Source organism: Pristiophorus japonicus, unplaced genomic scaffold (genome assembly GCF_044704955.1).
Source record: "Pristiophorus japonicus isolate sPriJap1 unplaced genomic scaffold, sPriJap1.hap1 HAP1_SCAFFOLD_1458, whole genome shotgun sequence".
Taxonomy (NCBI): Eukaryota; Metazoa; Chordata; class Chondrichthyes; family Pristiophoridae; genus Pristiophorus; species Pristiophorus japonicus.
This window is the reverse complement of record NW_027251132.1, coordinates 1-26,786: the sequence shown is the minus strand read 5'-3', so window position 1 is coordinate 26,786 and position 26,786 is coordinate 1. Positions and strand designations below refer to the sequence as shown.

Genomic DNA, 26,786 nt, shown 5'->3' with positions numbered 1-26,786 from the left:
GATACCAGTTCATTGGATATATTCAAGAGGGAGTTGGATATGGCCCTTACGGCTGAAGGGATCAAGGGGTATGGAGAGGAAACAGGTACTGAGGTGAATGATCAGCCATCCATCTTATTGAATCGAAGGGCCGAATGGCCTACTCCTGCACCTATTTTCTATGTTTCTAAGATAAGTTGAGCCTTTACTCATTGGAGTTCAGAAGAATGAGAGGTGATCCTATTGAAACATACAAGATAATGAGAGGGCTCGACAAGGTGGATGCAGAGAGGATATTTCCACTCATACGGGAAACTAAAACTAGTGGATATAGCCTCAAAATAGGCTGCCGCCCATTTAAAACTGAGATGAGGAGGAATTTCTTCTCTCAGAGGGTTGTAAATCTGTGGAATTCTCTGCCCCCGAGAGCTGTGGAGGCTGGGTCATTGAATATATTTAAGGCGGAGATAGACAGATTTTTGAGCGATAAGGGAGTGAAGGGTTATGGGGAGCGGGCGGGGAAGTGGAGCTGTGTCCATGATCTTATTAAATGGCGGAGCTGACTCGAGGGGCCAATTGGCCTACTCTTGCTCCGATTTCTTATGTTCTTGTGGTAGGACACTGAGAAGTGTAGAGGGACAGAGGGGCCTTGGAGTGCAGGTCCACAGATCCCTGAAGGTAGGACACTGAGAGGTGTAGAGGGACAGAGGGACCTTGGAGTGCAGGTCCACAGATCCCTGAAGGCAGCAGGCCAGGTAGATCAGGTGGTTAAGAAGGCACACGGGATACTTGCCTTTATTAGCCGAGGCATGGAATACAAGAGCAGGGAGGTTACGCTTGGAGTGTATAAAACACTGGGTTAGGCCACAGCTGGAGTACTGCGTGCAGTTCTGGTCACCACATTACAGGAAAGATGTGACTGCACTGGAGAGGGTGCAGAGGAGATTTACCAGGATGTTGCACTGGAGAGAGTACAGAGGAGATTTACCAGGATGTTGCACTGGAGAGGGTGCAGAGGAGATTTACCAGGATGTTGCCGGGACTGGAGAATTTTAGCGATGAGGAAAGATTGGATGGGCTGGGGTTTGTTTTCTTTGAAACAGAGGAGGCTGAGGGGAGACCTGATTGAGTTGTATAAAATGATGAGGGGCCTGGGTAGAGTGGATAGGACGGACCTGTTTCCCTGGGCAGAGGGGTCAACAACCAGGGGGCATGGAGTTAAAGTAATTGGGGGGAGGTGTAGAGGGGATTTGAGGGGAAATGTCTTCACCCAGAGGGTGGTGGGGGTCTGGGGGGGAACTCACTGCCTGAAAGGGTGGTAGAGGCAGAAACCCTCACCACATTTAAAAAGTACCTGGAGGTGCACTTGAAGTGCCGTAACCTACAGGGCTACGGACCCAGAGCTGGAGAGTGGGATTAGGCTGGGTAAGCTCTTGGTCGGCCGGCGCGGACACAGTGGGCCGAAATGGCCTCCCTCCGTGCTGCAAGTGCCTAGGATTCTACACATGGCGAGCGGGCCCACCTTTTCCGAGGCCTCCTCTTCCTCCTCGCCCTCGCTGTTGAGTTCCAGGGCCTTGGACGGCTTGTTCCGCTTCTTGCCGCCGTCGGGCTCCCGCTTGGCCGGCTCGGAGGACTGGCTGGCCACATCCGAGACATCCTTCTCCCGCTCCATCTCTGCGAAGCACAAAAAGAAACGTAACGCACAGCGGGTAAAAAGTACACTTGAGCAAGCAGCACCAGGGATTGGCATGGCATCAGGTTAAAAGGGATTAGGAGATTGAGAGGAATCGGGACCTCCCTCTGTCTTACGGTCGGGATCGTAATTGACCGATGGAAACTTACATATTCAGTACAGAACACGGACCACAAACATTTGGGAGCATTGACTGTCATCATCGGCGGTTCCCTCGAACCAGGATGACTTGCTTCCACACGAGTTCACAGATGTTTCAATGAAGGACCCGATGTTCCAGGTCCTGAACTCCAATTGAGGAGGGCGGGAGATGCCTGTGGGTGGATTTTTTTAACGTGGGTTGCACACCAGCCACCACACGGGGCTTGACAGAGCTCGGCCTTGGTCCAGTGGCAAGGGTTAACCAGGACGACTGGAGACCAGCTCTGCTGCACGGACCTAGTGCACCACACATATCGCACAGTGTGTGGGCTGGGCCCCCGTGCAGCCCCTGGGCCCTCGGCTCTTCTGGGGCCCCGTACCCTCATTTGCCGCACCTCCGCCTACGACGTTCCAGGGCTCGGCACCCCAGCTCTAGTTAGAGCCCCGACCTGCGATGCAAGCATCCGAATCTCATGAGAAACTCGGACATTATGACTGAAGTTCTCTTGGGAGCAGGTTAAGAAAGCAGGTGATTGGGAACGAGATAGCAAACTGAGGCAAAGTTGCACACGTGCCAGAAGGGTGACATGTGATGGGGAAGAACCAATCAGAGCTGGTCTGATAAGAGTCAACCAATCGAGACCTGGGTGTCATGGTACATCAGTCATTGAAGGTTGGCATGCAGGTACAGCAGGCGGTGAAGAAAGCAAATGGCATGTTGGCCTTCATAGCGAGGGAATTTGAGTACAGGGGCAGGGAGGTGTTGCTACAGTTGTACAGGGCCTTGGTGAGGCCACACCTGGAATATTGTGTACAGTTTTGGTCTCCTAACCTGAGGAAGGACATCCTTGCTATTGAGGGAGTGCAGCGAAGATTCACCAGACTGATTCCCGGGATGGTGGGACTGACCTATTAAGAAAGACTGGATCAACTGGGCTTGTATTCACTGGAGTTCAGAAGAATGGGAGGGGACCTCACAGAAACGTTTAAAATTCTGACGGGTTTGGACAGGTTAGATGCAGGAAGAATGTTCCCAATGTTGGGGAAGTCCAGAACCAGGGGTCACAGTCTAAGGATAAGGGGTAAGCCATTTAGGACCGAGATGAGGAGAAACTTCTTCACCCAGAGAGTGGTGAACCTGTGGAATTCTCTACCACAGAAAGTAGTTGAGGCCAATTCACTAAATATATTCAAAAGGGAGTTAGATGAAGTCCTTACTACTCGGGGGATCAAGGGGTAATGACGAGAAAGCAGGAAGGGGGTACTGAAGTTGCATGTTCAGCCATGAACTCATTGAATGGCGGTGCAGGCTAGAAGGGCTGAATGGCCTACTCCTGCACCTATTTTCTATGTTTCTATGTTTCTAATGTAACTTCACTGATAGCAGTCGGCCCAATCGGTGGCTTTGTCGGAGGGTCGTACAACTCTGAAAACTGCATCGTGGTAATTGTAAAACCTCTGGCCGGGGAAGCGTTCATCGGAACCTTCCCGAGCATGTCCGAATAAAAACCAGTTGACCGAGGTTTCGTCGGAGTGATTCCGCGGTCGCTATACAATACAGCTGGGCGTCAATTCCTTATATCTGGGAGTCCAGGAAGAGTCGAGGAAGAGCAGTCTTCGTTTTACCCCATCAGTAAGAAATAAGAACAGGAGCAGGCCCTTCGGCCCCTCGAGTCTGCTCCGCCATTCAATAAGACCATGGCTGATCTGATCACGGACTCAGGTCCACTTCCCCGCCCGCTCCCCATAACCCTCGACTTGCTGCTCAAATACTGAAGCAAAATACTGCGGATGCTGGAATCTGGAATGAAAAGGGCCGCTGACCCAAAACAGACGCTGCCTGACCTGCTGAGATCTCTATCCTCGACTCGCTTAGCGTTCAAAAAATCTGTCTGTCGCCGCCTTAAATACATGCAATGACCCAGCCTCCACAGCTCTCTGGGGTAGAGAATTCCAAAGAGAAAAGAAATTCCTCCGCATCTCCAGTTTAAATGGGCGACCCCTGATTCTGAAACTATGTCCCCTAGTTCTAGATTCCCCCACGAGGGGCAACATCCTCTCTGCATCGACCCTGTCGAGCCCCCTCAGAATCTTATACGTTTTAATAAGGTCATCTCTCATTCTTCTAAACTCCAATGAGTAAAGGCCCAACCTGCTCAACCTTTCTTCATAAGACAACCCCCTCATCTCAGGAATCAACCGAGTGAACCTTCTCTGAACAATGCAAGTATATCCCTGGTTAAATACGGAGACCAAAACTGCACTCAGTACTCCAGGGTGAGGCCTCACCAATACCCTGTGCAGAGGGCGGTGGAGGGCTGGGATTGAACAGCCCCAAGCAACAGAAGGCACGGCCACCGATGGTTGAGCGATTATAATCAGGGATGGTCAGGAGGGCAGAATTAGCGGAGCGCAGATATCTCGGGGGGGTCGTGGGGCTGGAGGAGGTTACAGAGATAGGGAGGGGTGTAGGGGCTGGAGGAGGTTACAGAGATAGGGAGGGGTGTAGGGGCTGGAGGAGGTTACAGAGATAGGGAGGGGTGTAGGGGCTGGAGGAGGTTACAGAGATAGGGAGGGGTGTAGGGGCTGGAGGAGGTTACAGAGATAGGGAGGGGTGTAGGGGCTGGAGGAGGTTACAGAGATAGGGAGAGGTGTAGGGGCTGGAGGAGGTTACAGAGATAGGGAGGGGCGAGGGCCATGGAGGGATTTGAACACAAGGATGAGAATTTTGAAATCGAGGCGTTGCTTAACCGGGAGCCAATGTAGGTCAGCGAGCACAGGGGGTGATGGGTGAGTGGGACTTGGTGTGAGTTAGGACACGGGGCAGTGAGCACAAGGGGTGATGGGTGAGCGGGACTGGGTGTGAGTTAGGACACGGGGCAGTGAGCACAGGGGGTGATGGGTGAGCGGGACTCGGTGCGAGTTAGGACACGGGGCAGTGAGCACAGGGGGTGATGGGTGAGCGGGACTCGGTGCGAGTTAGGACACGGGGGCAGCGAGCACAGGGGGTGATGGGTGAGTGGGACTGGGTGTGAGTTACGACACGGGGCAGTGAGCACAGGGGGTGATGGGTGAGTGGGACTGGGTGTGAGTTAGGACACAGGGCAGTGAGCACAGGGGGTGATGGGTGAGCGGGACTCGGTGCAAGTTAGGACACGGGGCAGTGAGTACAGGGGGTGATGGGTGAGTGGGACTCGGTGTGAGTTAGGACACGGGGCAGTGAGCACAGGGGGTGATGGGTGAGCGGGACTTGGTGTGAGTTAGGACATGGGGCAGTGAGCACAGGGGGTGATGGGTGAGCGGGACTCGGTGTGAGTTAGGACACGGGGCAGTGAGCACAGGGGGTGATGGGTGAGCGGGACTCGGTGCGAGTTAGGACACGGGGCAGTGAGCACAGGGGGTGAAGGGTGAGCGGGACTGGGTGTGAGTTAGGACACGGGGCAGCCGAGTTTTGAGGGAAAACTCAAGGATGTTTATGATGCTTTGTGCGATTGTAAGACTGCGGACTGTATGAATGGCGTCTCCTTAAATCATCTGAAATGCCGACTGCACTTGCTGACGGAACCACAGCAGGCTACAACTAACGGTGCTCTCTTTTCATCAGAACATAGAAACATAGAAAATAGGTGCAGGAGTAGGCCATTCGGCCCTTCGAGCCTGCACCGCCATTCAATATGATCATGGCTGATCATTCACCTCAGTATCCCATTCCTGCTTTCTCTCCATACCCCTTGATCCCTTTAGCCGTAAGGGCCATATCTAACTCCCTCTTGAATATATCCAGTGAACTGGCATCAACAACTTTCTGTGGTAGAGAATTCCACAGGTTAACAACTCTCTGAGTGAAGAAGTTTCTCCTCATTTCAGTCCTAATCCTTAGACTGTGACCCCTGGTTCTGGACTTCCCCAACATCGGGAACATTCTTCCTGCATCTAACCTGTCCAGTCCCGTCAGAATTTTATATGTTTCTATGAGATCCCCTTATCCTTCTAAATTCCAGTGAATATAAGCCCAGTCGATCCAGTCTTTCTTCATATGTCAGTCCTGCCATCCCGGGAATCAGTCTGGTGAACCTTCGCTGCACTCCCTCACTAGCAAGAACGTCCTTCCTCAGATTAGGAAACCAAAACTGAACACAATATTCCGGGTGTGGCCTCACCAAGGCCCTGTACAATTGCAGTAAGACCTCCCTGCTCCTGTACTCAAATCCTCTCGCTATGAAGGCCAACATAACATTTGCCTTTTTCACCGCCTGCTGTACCTGCATGCCAACCTTCAATGACTGATGTACTATGACACCCAGGTCTCATTGCACCTCCCCTTTTCCTAATCTGTCACCATTCAGATAGTATTCTGCCTTCCTGTTTTTGCCCCCAAAGTGGATAACCTCACATTTATCCACATTATACTGCATCTGCCATGCATTTGCCCACTCACCTAACCTGTCCAAGTCACCCTGCAGCCTCTTAGCGTCCTCCTCACAGCTCACACCGCCACCCAGCAAGTTTACATAGGGTAGAATGCGGGAGGCCAGCCAGGAGTGCGATCGTACGGCACGAGGGCCGTTTGGCTCCTCTTCCCGGTGCCGATTCTTTGTCAGGACCACCCAATTAATCCCACGCCCTTCCCCATAGCCCTGCACATCTTTCTTCTTCAGGCATATATTCGATTTCCTTTCGAAAGTCACAACTGAATCTGTTTCCCCCGCGTTCCAGATCACAACTCGCTGCGTAACAACATTCTCATCTACTCTCTGGTTTTTTAGCTCATTGTCTTAATTCTGTGCCTTCCGCTTACCAACCCTCCCACCACTGGATACCACTTCTCCTTATTTACTCGATCAAAACCATACATGACTTTGAACCCCTCTAACAAATTTCCCCTTAACCTTCTCTGCTCCAAGGAGAACAAACAAAGCTCCTCCAGTCTCTCTATGTAACCCCATTCCCAGCACCATTCTGGTCAATCTCCCCTCAACCTTCTCTGCTCCAAGGAGAACAAACCCAGCTCCTCCAGTCTCTCTATGTAACCCCATTCCCAGCACCATTCTGGTCAATCTCCCCTCAACCTTCTCTGCTCCAAGGAGAACAAACCCAGCTCCTCCAGTCTCTCTACGTAACCCCATTCCCAGCACCATTCTGGTCAATCTCCCCTCAACCTTCTCTGCTCCAAGGAGAACAAACCCAGCTCCTCCAGTTTCTCTACATAACCCCATTCCCAGCACCATTCTGGTCAATCTCCCCTCAACCTTCTCTGCTCCAAGGAGAACAAACCCAGCGCCTCCAGTCTCTCTACGTAACCCCATTCCCAGCACCATTCTGGTCAATCTCCCCTCAACCTTCTCTGCTCCAAGGAGAACAAACCCAGCGCCTCCAGTCTCTCTACGTAACCCCATTCCCAGCACCATTCTGGTCAATCTCCCCTCAACCTTCTCTGCTCCAAGGAGAACAAACCCAGTGCCTCCAGTCTCTCTACGTATCCCCATTCCCAGCACCATTCTGGTCAATCTCCCCTCAACCTTCTCTGCTCCAAGGAGAACAAACCCAGCGCCTCCAGTCTCTCTACGTAACCCCATTCCCAGCACCATTCTGGTCAATCTCCCCTCAACCTTCTCTGCTCCAAGGAGAACAAACCCAGTGCCTCCAGTCTCTCTACGTATCCCCATTCCCAGCACCATTCTGGTCAATCTCCCCTCAACCTTCTCTGCTCCAAGGAGAACAACCCCCAGGACAAAATCAACTTCCATTTCCGTAGCGCCTTTCATCATCATCATCGGCGGTTCCTTGAACCGAACAAGTCATCCTCCACGCCCCCAAAAAAAGGATGAGTTCACAGGTGCTTCGAATGAAGAACCCGAACTACATCCTGAAGGGGTGGGAGATGCCTGTGGGTGGATTTCTTTTGAGCGTGGGGGTGACCGTTGCACACCAGCCACCACACGGGGCTCGACAGAGCTGGGTCTTGGCCCCGTGGCGAGGGTGAACCAGGACGACTGGAGACCAGCTCTGCTGCACGGACCCAGCGCACTACACATGTACAGCTATCTCCCTGCGAGAGACTTTAAGGTAGGATAAACCCCGCTCCACCACCCCCGAAGGAATGTCAGAGAGGTGTGCGCACAGAGCAAGATTAAAACAAGACTGCGGACAGTGGAAAGAGGAGGGAATCTGTGACGCTACCCCCCCCACCCCCCCCCCCCCCCACAAAAAGCCTGGACCCGTCGGAGGACAGTCGGACCTTTCAAGACTGAGACGGAGAGAGTTTCGATGGGCGAGGAATAGGGAGCCAAGGTGGGTCAATTGAGTTGAGTTACAGATCCAAGCATGATCATCAGAGGCAGTCCCTCGAATCGAGGATGACTTGCTTCCACGTCAAAAAGTTCACAGATGCTTCAATGAAGGAGCTAATATTCCAGGTCCCGAACCACATCCTGAAGGGTGGAAGATGCTGGAGCGTGGATATTTACAATATACATTAATGATTTAGACGAAGGAACTGAGTGTAATATCTCCAAGTTTGCAGATGACACTAAGCTGGGTGGCGGTGTGAGCTGTGAGGGGGACGCTAAGAGGCTGCAGGGTGACTTGGACAGGTTAGGTGAGTGGGCAAATGCATGGCAGATGAAGTATAATGTGGATAAATGTGAGGTTATCCACTTTGGGGGCAAAAACAGGAAGGCAGAATATTCTCTGAATGGTGGTAATTAGGAAAAGGGGAGGTGCAACGAGACCTGGGTGTCATGGTACATCAGTCATTGAAGGTTGGCATGCAGGTACAGCAGGCGGTGAAGAAGGCAAATGGCATGTTGGCCCTCATAGCGAGGGGATTTGAGTATAGGAGCAGGGAGGTCTTATTACAGTTGTACAGGGCCTTGGTGAGGCCTCACCAGGAATATTGTGTTCAGTTTTGGTCTCCTAATCTGAGGAAGGACATTCTTGCTATTGAGGGAGTGCAGCGAAGGTTCACCAGACTGATTCCCGGGATGGCAGGACTGACCTATGAAGAAAGACTGGATCGACTGGGCCTGTATTCACTGGAATTTAGAAGAATGAGAGGGGATCTCATAGAAACGTTTAAAATTCTGACGGGACTGGACAGGTTAGCTGCAGGAAGAATGTTCCCGATGTTGGGGAAGTCCAGAACCAGGGCTCACAGTCTAAGGATAAGGGGTAAGCCATTTAGGACCGAGATGAGGAGAAACTTCTTCACCCAGAGAGTGGTGAACCTGTTGAATTCTCTACCACAGAGAGTTGTTGAGGCCAGTTCGTTATATATTCAAAAGGGTTTAGATGTGGCCCTTACGGCTAAAGAGATCAAGGGGTATGGAGAGAAAGCAGGAATGGGGTACTGAGGGAATGATCAGCCATGATCATATTGGATGGCGGTGCAGGCTCGAAGGGCCGAATGGCCTGCTCCTGCACCTATTTTCTATGTTTAACGTGGGGTGACTGTTGCACACCAGCCACCACACGGGGCTTGACAGAGCTGGGTCTTGGTCCAGTGGCGAGGGTTAACCAGGACGCCTGGAGACCAGCTCTGCTGCACGGACCCAGCGCGCGCACATATCGCACAGTGTGGGCTGGGCCCCCGTGCTGCCCCTGGGCCCTCGCCTCTCCTGGGCCCCCAATCACGTCCCTCTGCAATCTCTCGCCGCTCCTTCGCCCCGACCTCGCTGCTCCTGCTGTACCTGCCCCACGCTCCAATCACCGACCAGGATCTTGGTGACGTCATTCTTCACTGCCGTTGCTCTCCTACTCCAGCACATGCTAAGGATAAGGGGTAAGCCATTTAGGACCGAGATGAGGAGAAACTTCTTCACCCAGAGAGTGGTGAACCTGTGGAATTCTCTACCACAGAAAGTTGTTGAGGCCAATTCACTAAATATATTCAAAAAGGAGTTAGATGTGGTCCTTTCTACTCGGGGGATCAAGGGGTATGGTGAGAAAGTAGGAATGGGGTACTGAAGTTGAATGTTCAGCCATGAACTCATTGAATGGCGGTGCAGGCTAGAAGGGCCGAATGGCCTACTCCTGCACCTATTGTCTATGTTCTATGTTTCTATGCTGCTCCCTGGAGTGGTACGCCATCACACTGCTCCTCTCCGCTCCCGGCCTGCTCCGATGGTGCTCGCAGGCCGGGTGCCGCTCATACTTGCGCATTGGCGGCAGTTCAGAGAAGGTTCACTCGGTTGATCCCGGGGACGAGGGAGGTCATAGAAACATAGAAAATAGGTGCAGGAGTAGGCCATTCGGCCCTTCGAGCCTGCACCGCCATTCAATGAGTTCATGGCTGAACATGCAACTTCAGTACCCCATTCCTGCTTTCTCGCCATACCCCTTGATCCCCCTAGTAGTAAGGACTTCATCTAACTCCTTTTTGAATATATTTAGTGAATTGGCCTCAACAACTTTCTGTGGTAGAGAATTCCACAGGTTCACCACTCTCTGGGTGAAGAAGTTTCTCCTCATCTCGGTCCTAAATGGCTTACCCCTTATCCTTAGACTGTGTCCCCTGGTTCTGGACTTCCCCAACATTGGGAACATTCTTCCTGCATCTAACCTGTCTGAACCCGTCAGAATTTTAAACATTTCTATGAGGTCCCCTCCCATTCTTCTGAACTCCAGTGAATACAAGCCCAGTTGATCCAGACTTTCTTGATAGGTCAGTCCCGCCATCCCGGGAATCAGTCTGGTGAACCTTCGCTGCACTCCCTCAATAGCAAGAATGTCCTTCTTCAGGTTAGACCACCAAAACTGTACACAATACTCCAGGTGTGGCCTCACCAAGGCCCTGTACAACTGTAGCAACACCTCCCTGCCCCTGTACTCAAATCTCCTCGCTGTGAAGGCCAACATGCCATTTGCTTTCTTAACCGCCTGCTGTACCTGCATGCCAACCTTCAATGACTGATGTACCATGACACCCAGGTCTCGTTGCACCTTCCCTTTTCCTAATCTGTCACCATTCAGATAATAGTCTGTCTCTGTTTTTACCACCAAAGTGGATAACCTCACATTTATCCACATTATACTTCATCTGCCATGCATTTGCCCACACACCTAACCTATCCAAGTCACTCTGCAGCCTCATAGCATCCTCCTCGCAGCTCACACTGCCACCCAACTTAGTGTCATCCGCAAATTTGGAGATACTACATTTAATCCCCTCGTCTAAATCATTAATGTACAATGTAAACAGCTGGGGCCCCAGCACAGAACCTTGCGGTACCCCACTAGTCACTGCCTGCCATTCTGAAAAGTACCCATTTACTCCTACTCTTTGCTTCCTGTCTGACAACCAGTTCTCAATCCATGTCAGCACACTACCCCCAATCCCATGTGCTTTAACTTTGCACATTAATCTCCTGTGTGGGACCTTGTCGAAAGCCTTCTGAAAGTCCAAATAAACCACATCAACTGGTTGTCCCTTGTCCACTCTACTGGAAACATCCTCAAAAAACTCCGGAAGATTCTAGAAGGGTCACTTATGAGGAAAGGTTGAGTAGGTTGGGCCTCTACACAGTGGAGTTTCGATAAGGTCACCTCTCACAGATCCAACCATGATCATGAATGGCCGCACAACCACCAGGAGCTCAATGGCCTGTTCCTAACGCTCCCGTCTTTTAAGGAGTGGTCGGCGGGTCTTAAACAGTGGAGGAGTGGTTCAGGGGTGGGGGTGGGGGGGGGAGGGGGGATTTTTTAAATTTTTTTTTAAAAAGGTTAGTTCCTGGGCTGTGGGCGTCGCTGGCAAGGCCCAGCATTTATCGCCCGTCCCTCGTCCCCGTTGAGAAGGTGGTGGTGAGCCCCCTTCTTGAACCGCTGCAGTCCGTGTGGTGAAGGTGCTCCCACAGTGCTGTCGGGGAGGGAGTTCCAGGATTGTGACCCAGCGACGATGAAGGAACGGCCGATATATTTCCAAGTGGGGATGGTGTGTGACTGGGAGGGGAACGTGGAGGGGGTGGTGTTCCCATGGACCTGCTGCCCTTGACCTTCTGGGCGGTAGAGGCCGCGGGTTTGCTGCCGGAGAAGCCTTGGCCAGTTGCCGCGGTGCATCTTGTGGATGGTACACACTGCAGCCAGGGGGCGCCGGTGGTGGGGGGAGTGAGTGTTGAAGGTGGTGGGTAGCGTGTCGATCGAGCGGGGCTGCTTTGTCCTGGACGGTGTCGAGCTTCTCGAGTGTTTGTTGGAGCTGCAACTCATCCAGGCAAGTGGGGAGTGTTCCCTCACACTCCTGACTTGTGCCTTGTAGATGGTGGGAAGGCTTTGGGGAGTCAGGAGGGGAGACACAGAATACCCAGCCTCTGACCCGCTCTTGTAGCCACAGTATTTGTGTGTCTGGTCCAGTCAATGGTGACCCCCTGGATGTTGATGGTGGGGGGATTCGGACATGGTAATACCATTGAATGTCAGAGGGCGGTGGTTAGACTCTCGCTTGTTGCAGATGGTCATTGCCTGGCACTTGTGTGGCGCGAAAGTTACTTGCCACGTACCAGCCCGAGCCTGAATGTCACCCAGATTGCAGAGCCGAGGGCAGAGGCGGCTGAAGGCTCGGCCGCCAATGGTGGGGTCGAAGGTTATGGTGGATGCGTAAGAGGGCGGAATTGAAAATCGCGGAAAGAGGATTCGGAGGTGAGCGGGCATTCGACGGGAGAGGATGGCTTGTGTCGGGTGCTGGCAGACTGGGAGCCAGTGTGGGTCGGAGGTCACGGGCGGGAGATATTTAAGGGGTGGGGGCGACGGGATTCAGGGAGGGCGGGAGCGCGGGAATGACTTCCAGGAGAGCCGTAGTGAGGTGGGAGTTGAGCATCACTAGCGGTCGTGAGCGACAGGAGGCCAAGGTCTCAGAACCGCCCTCTCTTCGGTTGAAATACCAGCGCGCCCTCCACCCCCTCTCGGCCCCTCGAGGCTTACCTTCATCCTCCTCGTACTGGGGCAGGGACGGGCGAGGTCGCTTCTGCTCCACGCTCTCCGGGAGTTCCGACAGCTCCTTCCTTTTCACCTGGGGAACGGGAAGCAACACAAAACACGGAAAGTGTGGAGGAGACGAGGGGAAGGGCTGATCCGGACGGTCGCTCCAGCAACGGGGTGAAAGATATTGTATCTAACGCACTGTGACACCCGGTCCCAGAGGGGGAAAGGACAGTGTATCTAACGCACTGTGACACCCGGTCCCAGAGGGGGAAAGGACAGTGTATCTAACACACTGTGACACCCGGTCCCAGAGGGGGAAAGGACAGTGTATCTATCGCACTGTGACACCCGGTCCCAGAGGGGGAAAGGACAGTGTATCTAACGCACTGTGACACCCGGTCCCAGAGGGGGAAAGGACAGTGTATCTAACGCACTGTGACACCCGGTCCCAGAGGGGGAAAGGACAGTGTATCTAACGCACTGTGACACCCGGTCCCAGAGGGGGAAAGGACAGTGTATCTAACATACTGTGACACCCGGTCCCAGAGGGGGAAAGGACAGTGTATCTAACGCACTGTGACACCCGGTCCCAGAGGGGGAAACATAGAAACATAGAAAATAGGTGCAGGAGTAGGCCATTCGGCCCTTCTAGACTGCACCGCCATTCAATGAGTTCATGGCTGAACATTCAACTTCAATACCCCATTCCTGCTTTCTCGCCATACCCCTTGATCCCCCTAGCAGTAAGGACCTCATCTAACTCCTTTTTGAATATATTTAGTGAATTGGCCTCAACAACTTTCTGTGGTAGAGAATTCCACAGGTTCACCACTCTCTGGGTGAAGAAGTTCCTCCGCATCTCGGTCCTAAATGGCTTACCCCTTATCCTTAGACTGTGACCCCTGGTTCTGGACTTCCCCAACATTGGGAACATTCTTCCTGCATCTAACCTGTCTAACCCCGTCAGAATTTTATATGTTTCTATGAGGTCCCCTCTCATTCTTCTGAACTCCAGTGAATACAAGCCCAGTTGATCCAGTCTTTCTTGATAGGTCAGTCCCGCCATCCCGGGAATCAGTCTGGTGAACCTTCGCTGCACTCCCTCAATAGCAAGAATGTCCTTCCTCAGGTTAGGAGACCAAAACTGTACACAATACTCCAGGTGTGGCCTCACCAATGCCCTGTACAACTGTAGCAACACCTCCCTGCCCCTGTACTCAAATCCCCTTGCTATGAAGGCCAACATGCCATTTGCTTTCTTAACCGCCTGCTGCACCTGCATGCCAACCTTCAATGACTGATGTACCATGACACCCAGGTCTCTTTGCACCTCCCCTTTTCCTAATCTGTCACCATTCAGATAATAGTCTGTCTCTCTGTTTTTACCACCAAAGTGGATAATCTCACATTTATCCACATTATACTTCATCTGCCATGCATTTGCCCACTCACCTAACCTATCCAAGTCGCTCTGCAGCCTCACAGCATCCTCCTCGCAGCTCACACTGCCACCCAACTTAGTGTCATCCGCAAATTTGGAGATACTACATTTAATCCCCTCATCTAAATCATTAATGTACAGTGTAAACAGCTGGGGCCCCAGCACAGAACCTTGCGGTACCCCACTAGTCACTGCCTGCCATTCTGAAAAGTACCCATTTACTCCTACTCTTTGCTTCCTGTCTGACAACCAGTTCTCAATCCATGTCAGTACACTACCCCCAATCCCATGTGCTCTAACTTTGCACATCAATCTCTTGTGTGGGACCTTGTCGAACGCCTTCTGAAAGTCCAAATATACCACATCAACTGGTTCTCCCTTATCCACTCTACTGGAAACATCCTCAAAAAATTCCAGAAGATTTGTCAAGCATGACACCCGGTCCCAGAGGGGGAAAGGACAGTGTATCTAACGCACTGTGACACCCGGTCCCAGAGGGGGAAAGGACAGTGTATCTAACGCACTGTGACACCTGGTCCCAGAGGGGGAAAGGACAGTGTATCTAACGCACTGTGACACCCGGTCCCAGAGGGGGAAAGGACAGTGTATCTAACCCACTGTGACACCCGGTCCCAGAGGGGGAAAGGTCAGTGTATCTAACGCACTGTGACACCCGGTCCCAGAGGGGGAAAGGACAGTGTATCTAACGCACTGTGACACCCGATCCCAGAGGGGGAATGGACAGTGTATCTAACGCACTGTGACACCCGGTCCCAGAGGGGGAAAGGACAGTGTATCTAACGCACTGTGACACCTGGTCCTAGAGGGAGAAAGGACAGTGTATCTAACGCACTGTGACACCCGGTCCCAGAGGGGGAAAGGACAGTGTATCTAACGCTCTGTGACACCCGGTCCCAGAGGGGGAAAGGACAGTGTATCTAACGCACTGTGATCCCCGGTCCCAGAGGGGGAAAGGACAGTGTATCTAACGCACTGTGACACCCGGTCCCAGAGGGGGAAAGGACAGTGTATCTAACACACTGTGACACCCGGTCCCAGAGGGGGAAAGGGCAGTGTATCTAACGCACTGTGACACCCGGTCCCCGTTTCTTACCTTGAAGGACGGGAGCCGTAACGATGCTCGAAGGCCCATCCCGAACCCGTAGCCCTCCAGGCCACTGGCGCTGCTCCCGCCTCCCCCAACCCCACCACTCTTGGCCCAGTCGACCAGCGAAAACATGGCGGGCTCCTTGGGTTTGGGCTTCTCCTCCTCCTTGGCTTGGAGTCTGGCCGCATTGTGGAAGGGCTGAGAGAGAGAGCGAGAGAGAGAATAGATAGAGAGACACACGGACATTCTTCTCGGATGCATGTAAAGACAGTCAAACTCCCCCCCCCCCTCGCCCTGCCTGGGATCCTGCCTCTGCGCAAATGGGACCCCGCCAATCGTACTAAACAACAACTCGCATTTATACAGCGCCTTTAACATAGCAAACCGTCCTAAGGCACTTCACAGGAGTGTTACGAGACAAAAAACAAGAAAATTTGACCCCAACCCACATAAGGAGAAATTCGGGCAGGTTGGTCAAAGAGATCGGTTTTAAGGAGCGTCTTGAAGGAGGAAAGAGCGGTAGAGAGGCGGGGAGGTTTAGGGAGGGAGTTCCAGGAACAGAAGGCACGGCCACCGATGGTGGAGCGATTATAATCAGGGATGGTCAGGAGGGCAGAATTAGAGGAGCGCAGACATCTCGGGGGGGTTGTGGGGCTGGAGGAGGTTACAGAGATAGGGAGGGGTGTAGGGGCACGAGGAGGTTACAGAGATAGGGAGGGGTGTCGGGGCTGGAGGAGGTTACAGAGATAGGGAGGGGTGTAGGGGCTGGAGGAGGTTACAGAGATAGGGAGGGGTGTAGGGGCTGGAGGAGGTTACAGAGATAGGGAGGGGTGTAGGGGCTGGAGGAGGTTACAGAGATAGGGAGGGGTGTAGGGGCTGGAGGAGGTTACAGAGATAGGGAGGGGTGTAGGGGCTGGAGGAGGTTACAGAGATAGGGAGGGGTGTAGGGGCTGGAGGAGGTTACAGAGATAGGGAGGGGTGTAGGGGCTGGAGGAGGTTACAGAGATAGGGAGGGGTGTAGGGGCTGGAGGAGGTTACAGAGATAGGGAGGGGTGTAGGGGCTGGGGGAGGTTACAGAGATAGGGAGGGGTGTAGGGGGCTGGAGGGGGTTACAGAGATAGGGAGGGGTGTAGGGGCTGGAGGAGGTTACAGAGATAGGGAGGGGTGTAGGGGGCTGGAGGGGGTTACAGAGATAGGGAGGGGTGTAGGGGCTGGAGGAGGTTACAGAGATAGGGAGGGGTGTCGGGGCTGGAGGAGTTTACAGAGATAGGGAGGAGGGGAGGAGTGTAGGGGCTGGAGGAGGTTACAGAGATAGGGAGGGGTGTAGGGGCTGGAGGAGTTTACAGAGATAGGGAGGGTGTAGGGGCTGGAGGAGGTTACAGAGATAGGGAGAGGTGTAGGGGCTGGAGGAGTTTACAGAGATAGGGAGGGGTGTAGGGGCTGGAGGAGTTTACGGAGATAGGGAGGGGTGTAGGGACTGGAGGGGGTTACAGAGATAGGGAGGGGTGTAGTGGCTGGAGGAGGTTACAGAGATAGGGAGGGGTGTAGGGGCTGGAGGGGGTTACAGAGATAGGGAGGGGTGTAGGGGCTGGAGGGGGTTACAGAGATAGGGAGGGGTGTAGGGGCTGGAGGGGGTTACAGAGATAGGGAGGGGGCGAGTGGCCATGGAGGAATTTGTAAACCAGGATTTGAATTTTGAAATCGAGGCGTTGCTTAACCGGAAACTATCGTCGGTCAGTGAGCACAGGGGGTGATGGGTGAGTGGGACTGGGTGCGAGTTAGGACACGGGGTCAGTGAGCACAGGGGGTGATGTGTGAGCGGGACTCGGTGTGAGTTAGGACACGGGGCAGTGAGCACAGGGGGTGATGGGTGAGCGGGACTGGGTGCGAGTTAGGACACGGGGTCAGTGAGCACAGGGGGTGATGTGTGAGCGGGACTCGGTGTGAGTTAGGACACGGGGCAGTGAGCAAGGACACGGGGCAGTGAGCACAGGGGGTGATGGGTGAGCGGGACTGGGTGCGATTTAGGACACGGGGGCAGCCGAGTTTTGGATCACCTCTAGTTGACGTAGGGTAGAATGTGGGAGGCCAGCCAGGAGTGCGTTGGAATGGTCAAGTCTGGAGGTAACAAAGGCACGGATGAGGGCTTCAGCAGCGGATGAGCTGAGGCAGGGGGCAAAGACGGGCGATGTTACAGAGGTGGAAAATATGACACAGAGGTGAGACGGTAGAAACAGTGGCAGTCCAAAGAGGCTTAAGGGCCCATGTTCATAGAACCTTAATAGGTCATGGACAGTGGCAGAAAATGATCAAAAGGCTAATGGAATACTGGCATTTATAGTTAGAAGACTAGAATGCAACAATAACTTGTATGTATACCACGCCTTTAAAGTGACAAATCGCCCCAAGGCGCAGTCAATCACAATTTGATACTGAGCCATGACGAGATATTAGGTCAAATGCTTGGTCAAAGAGGTAGGTTCTAAGGAGTGTCTTAAAAGGAGGGGAGATAGAGAAGCAGAGAGGTTTAGGCCGGGAGTTCCAGAGCTTGGGGCCTAGGCAACAGAAGGCCCAGCCACCAATTATTATGCGATTATAATCAGGGATGGTCAAGCGGGCAGAGTTAGAGCAGCGCAGACATCTTGGGGGGTTGTAGGGGCTGGAGGAGGTTACAGAGATAGGGAGGGGTGAGGGCCATGGAGGGATTTGTAACAAAGGATGAGAATTTTGAAATCGAGGCGTTGCTTAACCGGAAGCCAATGTAGCGAGTGGGAGAGGGGGGTGAGGGAGTGGGGGGGGGGGGGGGGGGAGGGGGTGGGGGGGAGGGGGAAGGGGTGAGGGAGTGGGGGTGAGGTGGGGTGGGGGGGGGGGGAGAAGACCCCCGGCCTACCTTGGCCTTCTGCTCCTTGCGCTCCCACCATTCGTCGAAGGTCCGGAACGCCACCATCTCCACCATCTTGCGGTTGAGGTCCCTCTTCATGATGTTCTTCATCTCCTGGATGAGGGTGGAGAGGACGCTGTCCACCGTGGGGAAGTGCGGGTCGTCCTTCTGCTCCTCCAAGGGCCAGGTGCGGCCCGGGTAGTCGAAGGCCTCGTAGGCGGGGGCCGGGGCAGAGGCGTTGGCAGCAGCCGCGGCGTTGGCAGCAGCCGCCACGACGGCGTTGGCGACCAGGAAGGGCTGGGGCTCGCGCTCGGAGAAGGCCCTGCCCTCGCGCTCCGGCGCCCGGTAGCCCCCGTAAGCCGGCTGTGCCCCGAAGGCCCCGTCGGCCGGGTAGGGGGCAAAGGCCTCGGCCCCGCCCCCCAGGGCCTTGCCCCTCATCAGCTGCTGCAGGCGGCTCAGCATCTGGGTCTGCATCTGGAAGGACATGGGCATGCCGCCCCACTGGCTGCCCAGCCGGCTCATCAGCTCCATCGAGTTCATGAAGTTGTAGATGTGGGGGGCAAAGGCCGAGGACGAGGCCGCCACCTCCTCCCCCAGCCCCGCCCCGGCCCCGTGGCTCAGCAGGGCGCCCAGCTCGGGCTGCAGGCCGAAGCCCGGGTAGCCCGGCCCCATGGAGGCCACCTCGATACGCTCCCCGGCGCGGTGGTCGCCCGCCTCGTCGTCAGAGATCTCCATGTCTTCGCCTGAGTGGGCCGAGGCCTGCAACAGAAGGATGGCAGGGAGGGAGGGAGAGGAGACCATCAGCCCGCATCGATTACAAGACATCGCTCACTCCTCCCCGTCCCCTTCCCCACCCACCTCCTGCTCCTAATTCTTATGTTCTTCATATGTTCTGGTCTCTTTACCCAAGGAAGGATACACTTGCCATTCAGGGAGTGCAACAGAGCTTCACCAGACTGATTCCTGGGACGGGGGGGATTGTCCTATGAGGAGAGATTGAGTAGACCGGGCCGATATTCTCTAGAGTTTAGAAGAATGAGAGGCGATCTCATTGAAACACAGTGTGCACAGTTCTGGTCTCTTTCCCCAAGGAAGGATACACTTGCCATTGAGAGAGTGCAACAGAGCTTCACCAGACTGATTCCTGGGACGGGGCGATTGTCCTATGAGGAGAGATTAAGTAGACTAGGTGCCGATATTCTTTGGAGTTGAGAAGAATGAGAGGCAATCTCATTGAAACACACACAATTCTTACAGGGCTTGACAGGGTAGATGCAGGGAGGGTGTTTCCCCCCCCCCGGGGCTGGGGAGTCAAGAACCAGGGGTCACACAGTCTCAGGATAAGGGGTCGGCCATTTAGAAACATAGAAAATAGGTGCAGGAGTAGGTCATTCGGCCCTTCGAGCCTGCACCGCCATTCAATATGATCATGGCTGATCCTCTATCTATTTAGGACGGAGATGAGGAGGAATTTCTTCACTCAGAGGGGGGTGAATCTTTGGAATTCTCTGCCCCAGAGGGCTGTGGAGGCTCAGTCGTTGAGTATATTCAAGGCTGAGGTCGATAGGTGTTTGGATCGTAAGGGAATCGAGGGATATGGAGATCGGGCAGGAACGTGGGGTTGAGGTCGAAGGTCAGCCGTGATCTCAATGAATGGCGGAGCAGGCTCGAGGGGCCGAATGGCCGACTCCTTGCTCCTAATACTGACGCTATACAAGAATAGTTATCACAGTATCATAAAGTTTAGATTAGCTATGGAAAAGGACAGGGAGACATCTAGACTAAAAATTCTTAACTGGAGGTCGGCCAATTTCAGTGGGTTGAGAATGGATGTGGCCCGGGTAAATGGGAATCATAGATTGGCGGGCAAAACTGTAATCTAACAATGGTCTGCCTTTAAAGAGATGGTTCAGGAACAGTCGGGGTACGTTCCCAGAGGGGGAAAGGTAGGGCAACCAATGCCAGAGCTTCCTGGATGACAGAAGCGTTGGAAGGGGAAGATGAGGCAGTAAATGAGCGCGTATGACAGACGTCAGGCTGAGAATACAAGTGAGAATCAGGCTGAATACAGAAAGTTCAGCGGGGAAGTGAAAAAGAAAATAAATGGGGCAGAGAGAGAGAGAGAGCGAGCGTATGAGAATAGATTGGCAGTTAACATCTTCTGTAGCCAAACGTCTTCTATAGGCGTCTAAATAATAAACGGTAGTAAGAACATAAGAAATAGGAGCAGGAGCCGGCCATTCGGCCCCTCGAGCCTGCTCCGCCATTTAATACGATCATGGCTGATCCGATCATGGACTCAGCTCCACTTCCCCGCCCGCTCCCCATAACCCTTCACTCCCTTATCGCTCAAAAATCTGTCTATCTCCACCTTAAATATATTCAATGTCCCAGCCTCCACAGCTCTCTGGGGCAGAGAATTCCACAGATTTACAAAGAAGAAATTCCTCCTCATCTCAGTTTTAAATGGGCGGCCCCTTATTCTGAGACTATGTCCCCTGGTTTTAGTTTCCCATGAGTGGAAACATCCTCTCTGCATCCACCTTGTCAAGCCCCCTCGGTATCTTCTAAGTTTCGATAAGATCACCTCTCATTCTTCTGAACTCCAACGTGTACAGGGCCAACCTACTCAACCTATCAAAAATTTACAGTGCAGAAGGAGGCCATTTCGGCCCGGCGTGTCCGCGCCGGCCAACACAGAGCCGCTCGGCCCTCGGTCAGCAGCCCTGAAGGTTACATATAAACCCATGAACAATGACGGAAAGGCAAAGAGCACCCAAGCCCAACCAGTCCGCCCCACACACCTGCGACACCCCTTACACCGAAACATTCTACACTCCACCCCAACCGGAGCCACGTGATCTCCTGGGAGAGGCCAAAAACCAGATAAAAACCCAGGCCAATTTAGGGGGAAAAAATCTGGGAAAATTCCTCTCCAACTCATCCAGGCGATCGAAACTAGCCCGGGAGATCACCCTGACCGTATTCAATTCCCTGCGGCACTTACCATTCATAAGGCAACTCCGGAATCAACCGAGTGAACTTTCTCTGAACTGCCTCCAATGCAAGTGTATCCCTCCTTAAATACGGAGACCAAAACTGCACGCAGTACTCCAGGTGTGGCCTCACCAATACCCTGTATAACTGGAGCAAGACTTCCCTGCTTTTATACTCCATCCCCTTTGCAATAAAGGCCAACATTCCATTGGCCTTCCTGATCACTTGCTGTACCTGCATACAAATATTCTACCTCAAATACGGGGGAGGAAATTTCGGACCGAGATGAGGAGAAACGTTTTCACTCAGAGGCTGGTGAACCTGTGGAATTCTCGACCTCAGAAGGCTGTGGAGGCCAAGTCACTGAATATATCTAAGAGGGAGATCGATAGATTTCTAGACACAAAAGGCATCAAGGGGTATGGGGAGAAAGCAGGAGTATGTACAGCGCACGTATTCGGAGCAGGAGTCGGCCATTCGGCCCCTCGAGCCTGCTCCGCCACTCAATGAGATCACGGCTGACCTCCGACCTCAACTGCACTTGCCCGCCCGATCCCCATATCCCTCGATTCCCTTCGTATCCAAAAACCTATCGCTCTCGGCCTTGAATATACTCAACGACTGAGCCCTCCACAGCCCTCTGGGGGCAGAGAATTCCAGAGATTCACCCCCCTCTGAGTGAAGAAATTCCTCCTCATCTCAGTAGATGGAGGATCAGCCATGATCGTATTGGATGGCGGTGCAGATTCGAGGGGCCGAATGGCCGACTCCTGCTCCCAATACGTGCGCTATACATACTCCTGCTTTCTCCCCATACCCCTTGATGCCTTTTGTGTCGAGAAGGGCTCCTATTTTCTATGTTTTGATGTTTCAACACTTTCCTGCACGATACCTTAATATCCATGTTCTTATATTCACATCTCTCACACACTATCCCCCATTGTCAACGCCGCTGGCCATGACCACCATTAAACACCAGGCCAGAGGCACACGGAACCGCCACACTTACGCTGTCCTCGCCGTTTGCCGTTGCCGTCGCCTCGCCGTGTGTCCGCGCCGGGCCCTTGCGCTCGGCGACGTCGCCCTGCCCGTGGCCGCTGGCCCAACCCCCGTCCAGGCCCAGCGGGGGCAGCGGGGGAGGGGCAGCGGCCGCCTCCACGTCCTCGAAGCTGGCGGGGGGCGGGGGCGGGGGAGGGGGCGGGGGCGGGGCCGGGGGCAGGGGCGGGCCGGCGGGGTCGTCGGCGGGAGGGGGCGGGAGGCGCCCGGCCGGCCCCTCCCCCGCCGGCCCCCCTTCCGCCTGCTCCTCCTCCTGCTCCTCCTCCCCCCCAACCCCTCCCCCGCGCCTCTCGTCCTCGTCCTCGGAGTCGGGGCCCAGGAAGGAGAAGCTGGACCGCTGCCCCTTCAGCAGCATCTCGATGCGCGAGTCCAGGCTGGAGTGCTGGGCGAAGGGCAGGCTCTCGGCGGCAGGCTCGGGCTCGGGGGGCGAGCTGGGCCGGGGGGCGGGCGGGCTGGCGGGGGGCGGCGGGGGCGAGGGGGGCCGCTCCTCGGCCGGCGGGGGATCCTCGGCCGACGCAGCCCCCCCGGCCCCCCGGTAGTCCTGGTCGGCCGCCGCCTGCTGCTGGAAGGTGTGGTCGCGGTGCAGCGGGAAGGCCTCCTTGGCCCCGGCGTAGGGCGGGTAGGAGTTCTGCCCGTAGGTCGCCCCAGTCCCGCCCTGCCCGTAGCCCTGGCTGTTGGGGTAGGCGGCCGAGGAGCCCGTGGCAGCGCCCTCTTGCTGCTGGGAGGGGTAGGGCGTCCCGTCGCCCGCTGGGTGGTAGGCCGCCCCCTGGTGGAGGTGATGCTGCTGCTGCTGCTGGAAGGCCTGCCCCTCCTGGGGGTACGTCTGGCTGTAGCCACTGGGGTAGTGGTGCTCGGGGCCTCGGTAGGCTGGGTACTGGTGGCTGGGTCTCCGCGAGTAGGAGCTGCTGCTATCGCGTCGCCTGGGTTTGTAGCCGGGGTCCGGCTGGAAGTTCTGGTATCCGGGCGTGCCCTGCCTGAAACAGGGTGGGAAGGGAACAAAGGCATTTGGTGAACGACTGGACCTTTTACATCAATGGGCGCGGCGTGCTGAGGGAGGGGGGGAGGCGGTGAGGGAGGGGGGGGGGGCGGTGAGGGAGAGTGTGTTCCACTGGCTCATTCTCTCCATTTCTCCCTCCGTCTCCTCCTCTTGCTCAACCCCCTCCCTCATTCCCAGGCTCGCATACTCACGACTGCCCCTCAGTGCGGCGCTCCCTCAGTACCGCCCCTCCGACAGTGCGGCGCTCCCTCAGTACTGCCCCTCTGACAGTGCGGCGCTCCCTCAGTACTGTCCCTCCGACAGTGTGGCGCTGCCTCAGTACCGTCCCTCCGACAGTGCGGCGCTCCCTCAGTACTGTCCCTCCGACAGTGTGGCGCTGCCTCAGTACCGTCCCTCCGACAGTGCGGCGCTCCCTCAGTACTGCCCCTCCGACAGTGCGGTGTTCCCCCAGTGCTGCCCCTCCGACAGTGCGGCACTCCCTCAGTACTGCCCCTCCGACAGTGCAGCACTCCCTCAGTACCGCCCCTCCGACATTGCAGTGCTCCCTCAGTACTGCCCCTCCGACATTGCAGTGCTCCCTCAGTACTGCCCCTCCGACAGTGCGGCGCTCCCTCAGTACTGCCCCTCCGACAGTGCGGCGCTCCCTCAGTACTGCCCCTCCGACAGTGCGGCACTCCCTCAGTACCGCCCCTCCGACAGTGCGGCACTCCCTCAGTACAGCCCCTCCGACAGTGCGGCGCTCTCTCAGTGCCGCCCCTCCGACAGTGCAGCGCTCCCTCAGTACCGCCCCTCCGACAGTGCGGTGCTCCCTCAGTACTGCCCCTCCGACAGTGCGGCGCTCCCTCAGTACTGCCCCTCCGACAGTGCGGCGCTCCCTCAGTATTGCCCCTCCGACAGTGCGGCACTCCCTCAGTACTGCCCCTCCGACAGTGCGGCGCTCCCTCAGTACTGCCCCTCCGACAGTGCGGCGCTCCCTCAGTACTGCCCCTCCGACAGTGCGGCGCTCCCTCAGTACCGCCCCTCTAATAGACACACAAACACAGGCCTGCTCACCTGCTGGAGTAGGAGGAGTCCTGGGAGTAGGGTGTGCCTCCGCGGGGCGTGTAGGGGGTCCCCTGGGACTGTGGGGTGTACTGGCCGAACGAGGAGGGTGTGTCCTGCCGGCTGCTGGAGTACGCGGTGTCCACAGAGCAGGGGGTGCCGTTGCCGGGGGTCGTGGGCTGGGCGACGACGGCGGGAAAGCTGGCATCATTCGATCGTCGCCGTCTGGGGTCATTAGTCTGTGATCGAGGGGGGGGGGTGGGGGAGAGAGAGAGTGAGAGAACGAGGGAGAGAGAGAGTGAGAGCGAGAGGGGGGGGGAGGAAGAGCAAGAGAGACAGAGGGGGAGCGAGAGAGGGGGGGGAAAGAGAGTGACAGAGCACGAGCGAGGGGGAGAGGGGGGGGGAAGAGGGGCACAGAGGGGGGGAGAGGGGCACAGAGGGGGGGAGAGGGGCACAGAGGGGGGGAGAGGGGCACAGAGGGGGGGAGAGGGGCACAGAGGGGGGGAGAGGGGCACAGAGGGGGGGAGAGGGGCACAGAGGGGGGGAGAGGGGCACAGAGGGGGGGAGAGGGGCACAGAGGGGGGGAGAGGGGCACAGAGGGGGGGAGAGGGGCACAGAGGGGGGGAGAGGGGCACAGAGGGGGGGAGAGGGGCACAGAGGGGGGGAGAGGGGCACAGAGGGGGGGAGAGGGGCACAGAGGGGGGGAGAGGGGCACAGAGGGGGGGAGAGGGGCACAGAGGGGGGGAGAGGGGCACAGAGGGGGGGAGAGGGGCACAGAGGGGGGGAGAGGGGCACAGAGGGGGGGAGAGGGGCACAGAGGGGGGAGAGGGGCACAGAGGGGGGGGAGAGGGGCACAGAGGGGGGGAGAGGGGCACAGAGGGGGGGAGAGGGGCACAGAGGGGGGGAGAGGGGCACAGAGGGGGGAGAGGGGCACAGAGGGGGGGAGAGGGGCACAGAGGGGGGGAGAGGGGCACAGAGGGGGGGAGAGGGGCACAGAGGGGGGGAGAGGGGCACAGAGGGGGGAGAGGGGCACAGAGGGGGGGAGAGGGGCACAGAGGGGGGGAGAGGGGCACAGAGGGGGGGAGAGGGGCACAGAGGGGGGGAGAGGGGCACAGAGGGGGGGAGAGGGGCACAGAGGGGGGGAGAGGGGCACAGAGGGGGGGAGAGGGGCACAGAGGGGGGGAGAGGGGCACAGAGGGGGGGAGAGGGGCACAGAGGGGGGGAGAGGGGCACAGAGGGGGGGAGAGGGGCACAGAGGGGGGGAGAGGGGCACAGAGGGGGGGAGAGGGGCACAGAGGGGGGGAGAGGGGCACAGAGGGGGGGAGAGGGGCACAGAGGGGGGGAGAGGGGCACAGAGGGGGGGAGAGGGGCACAGAGGGGGGGAGAGGGGCACAGAGGGGGGGAGAGGGGCACAGAGGGGGGGAGAGGGGCACAGAGGGGGGGAGAGGGGCACAGAGGGGGGGAGAGGGGCACAGAGGGGGGGAGAGGGGCACAGAGGGGGGGAGAGGGGCACAGAGGGGGGGAGAGGGGCACAGAGGGGGGGAGAGGGGCACAGAGGGGGGGAGAGGGGCACAGAGGGGGGGAGAGGGGCACAGAGGGGGGGAGAGGGGCACAGAGGGGGGGAGAGGGGCACAGAGGGGGGAGAGGGGCACAGAGGGGGGGAGAGGGGCACAGAGGGGGGGAGAGGGGCACAGAGGGGGGGAGAGGGGCACAGAGGGGGGGAGAGGGGCACAGAGGGGGGGAGAGGGGCACAGAGGGGGGGAGAGGGGCACAGAGGGGGGGAGAGGGGCACAGAGGGGGGGAGAGGGGCACAGAGGGGGGGAGAGGGGCACAGAGGGGGGGAGAGGGGCACAGAGGGGGGGAGAGGGGCACAGAGGGGGGGAGAGGGGCACAGAGGGGGGGAGAGGGGCACAGAGGGGGGGAGAGGGGCACAGAGGGGGGGAGAGGGGCACAGAGGGGGGGGAGAGGGGCACAGAGGGGGGGAGAGGGGCACAGAGGGGGGGAGAGGGGCACAGAGGGGGGGGAGAGGGGCACAGAGGGGGGGAGAGGGGCACAGAGGGGGGGAGAGGGGCACAGAGGGGGGGAGAGGGGCACAGAGGGGGGGAGAGGGGCACAGAGGGGGGGAGAGGGGCACAGAGGGGGGGAGAGGGGCACAGAGGGGGGGAGAGGGGCACAGAGGGGGGGAGAGGGGCACAGAGGGGGGGAGAGGGGCACAGAGGGGGGGAGAGGGGCACAGAGGGGGGGAGAGGGGCACAGAGGGGGGGAGAGGGGCACAGAGGGGGGGAGAGGGGCACAGAGGGGGGGAGAGGGGCACAGAGGGGGGGAGAGGGGCACAGAGGGGGGGAGAGGGGCACAGAGGGGGGGAGAGGGGCACAGAGGGGGGGAGAGGGGCACAGAGGGGGGGAGAGGGGCACAGAGGGGGGGAGAGGGGCACAGAGGGGGGGAGAGGGGCACAGAGGGGGGGAGAGGGGCACAGAGGGGGGGAGAGGGGCACAGAGGGGGGGAGAGGGGCACAGAGGGGGGGAGAGGGGCACAGAGGGG

At 56.6% G+C, this 26,786-nt stretch overlaps 1 protein-coding gene across 1 annotated transcript in view; it reads right to left on the bottom strand.

The window, feature by feature from the left end:
- Positions 1-24,484, bottom strand: part of LOC139242719 (histone-lysine N-methyltransferase SETD1A-like) — a gene marked incomplete at both ends in the record, with an annotated part of 61,416 nt that extends 36,932 nt beyond the window's left edge. Inside the window, 6 exons of the mRNA XM_070870491.1 lie at positions 1,502-1,653; positions 12,725-12,812; positions 15,280-15,471; positions 18,164-18,913; positions 22,161-23,181; positions 24,258-24,484. Coding sequence (XP_070726592.1) covers positions 1,502-1,653; positions 12,725-12,812; positions 15,280-15,471; positions 18,164-18,913; positions 22,161-23,181; positions 24,258-24,484 — 2,430 coding nt within the window. The remainder of the gene's footprint in view (positions 1-1,501; positions 1,654-12,724; positions 12,813-15,279; positions 15,472-18,163; positions 18,914-22,160; positions 23,182-24,257) is intronic.
- Positions 24,485-26,786: the final 2,302 nt, after the last annotated feature.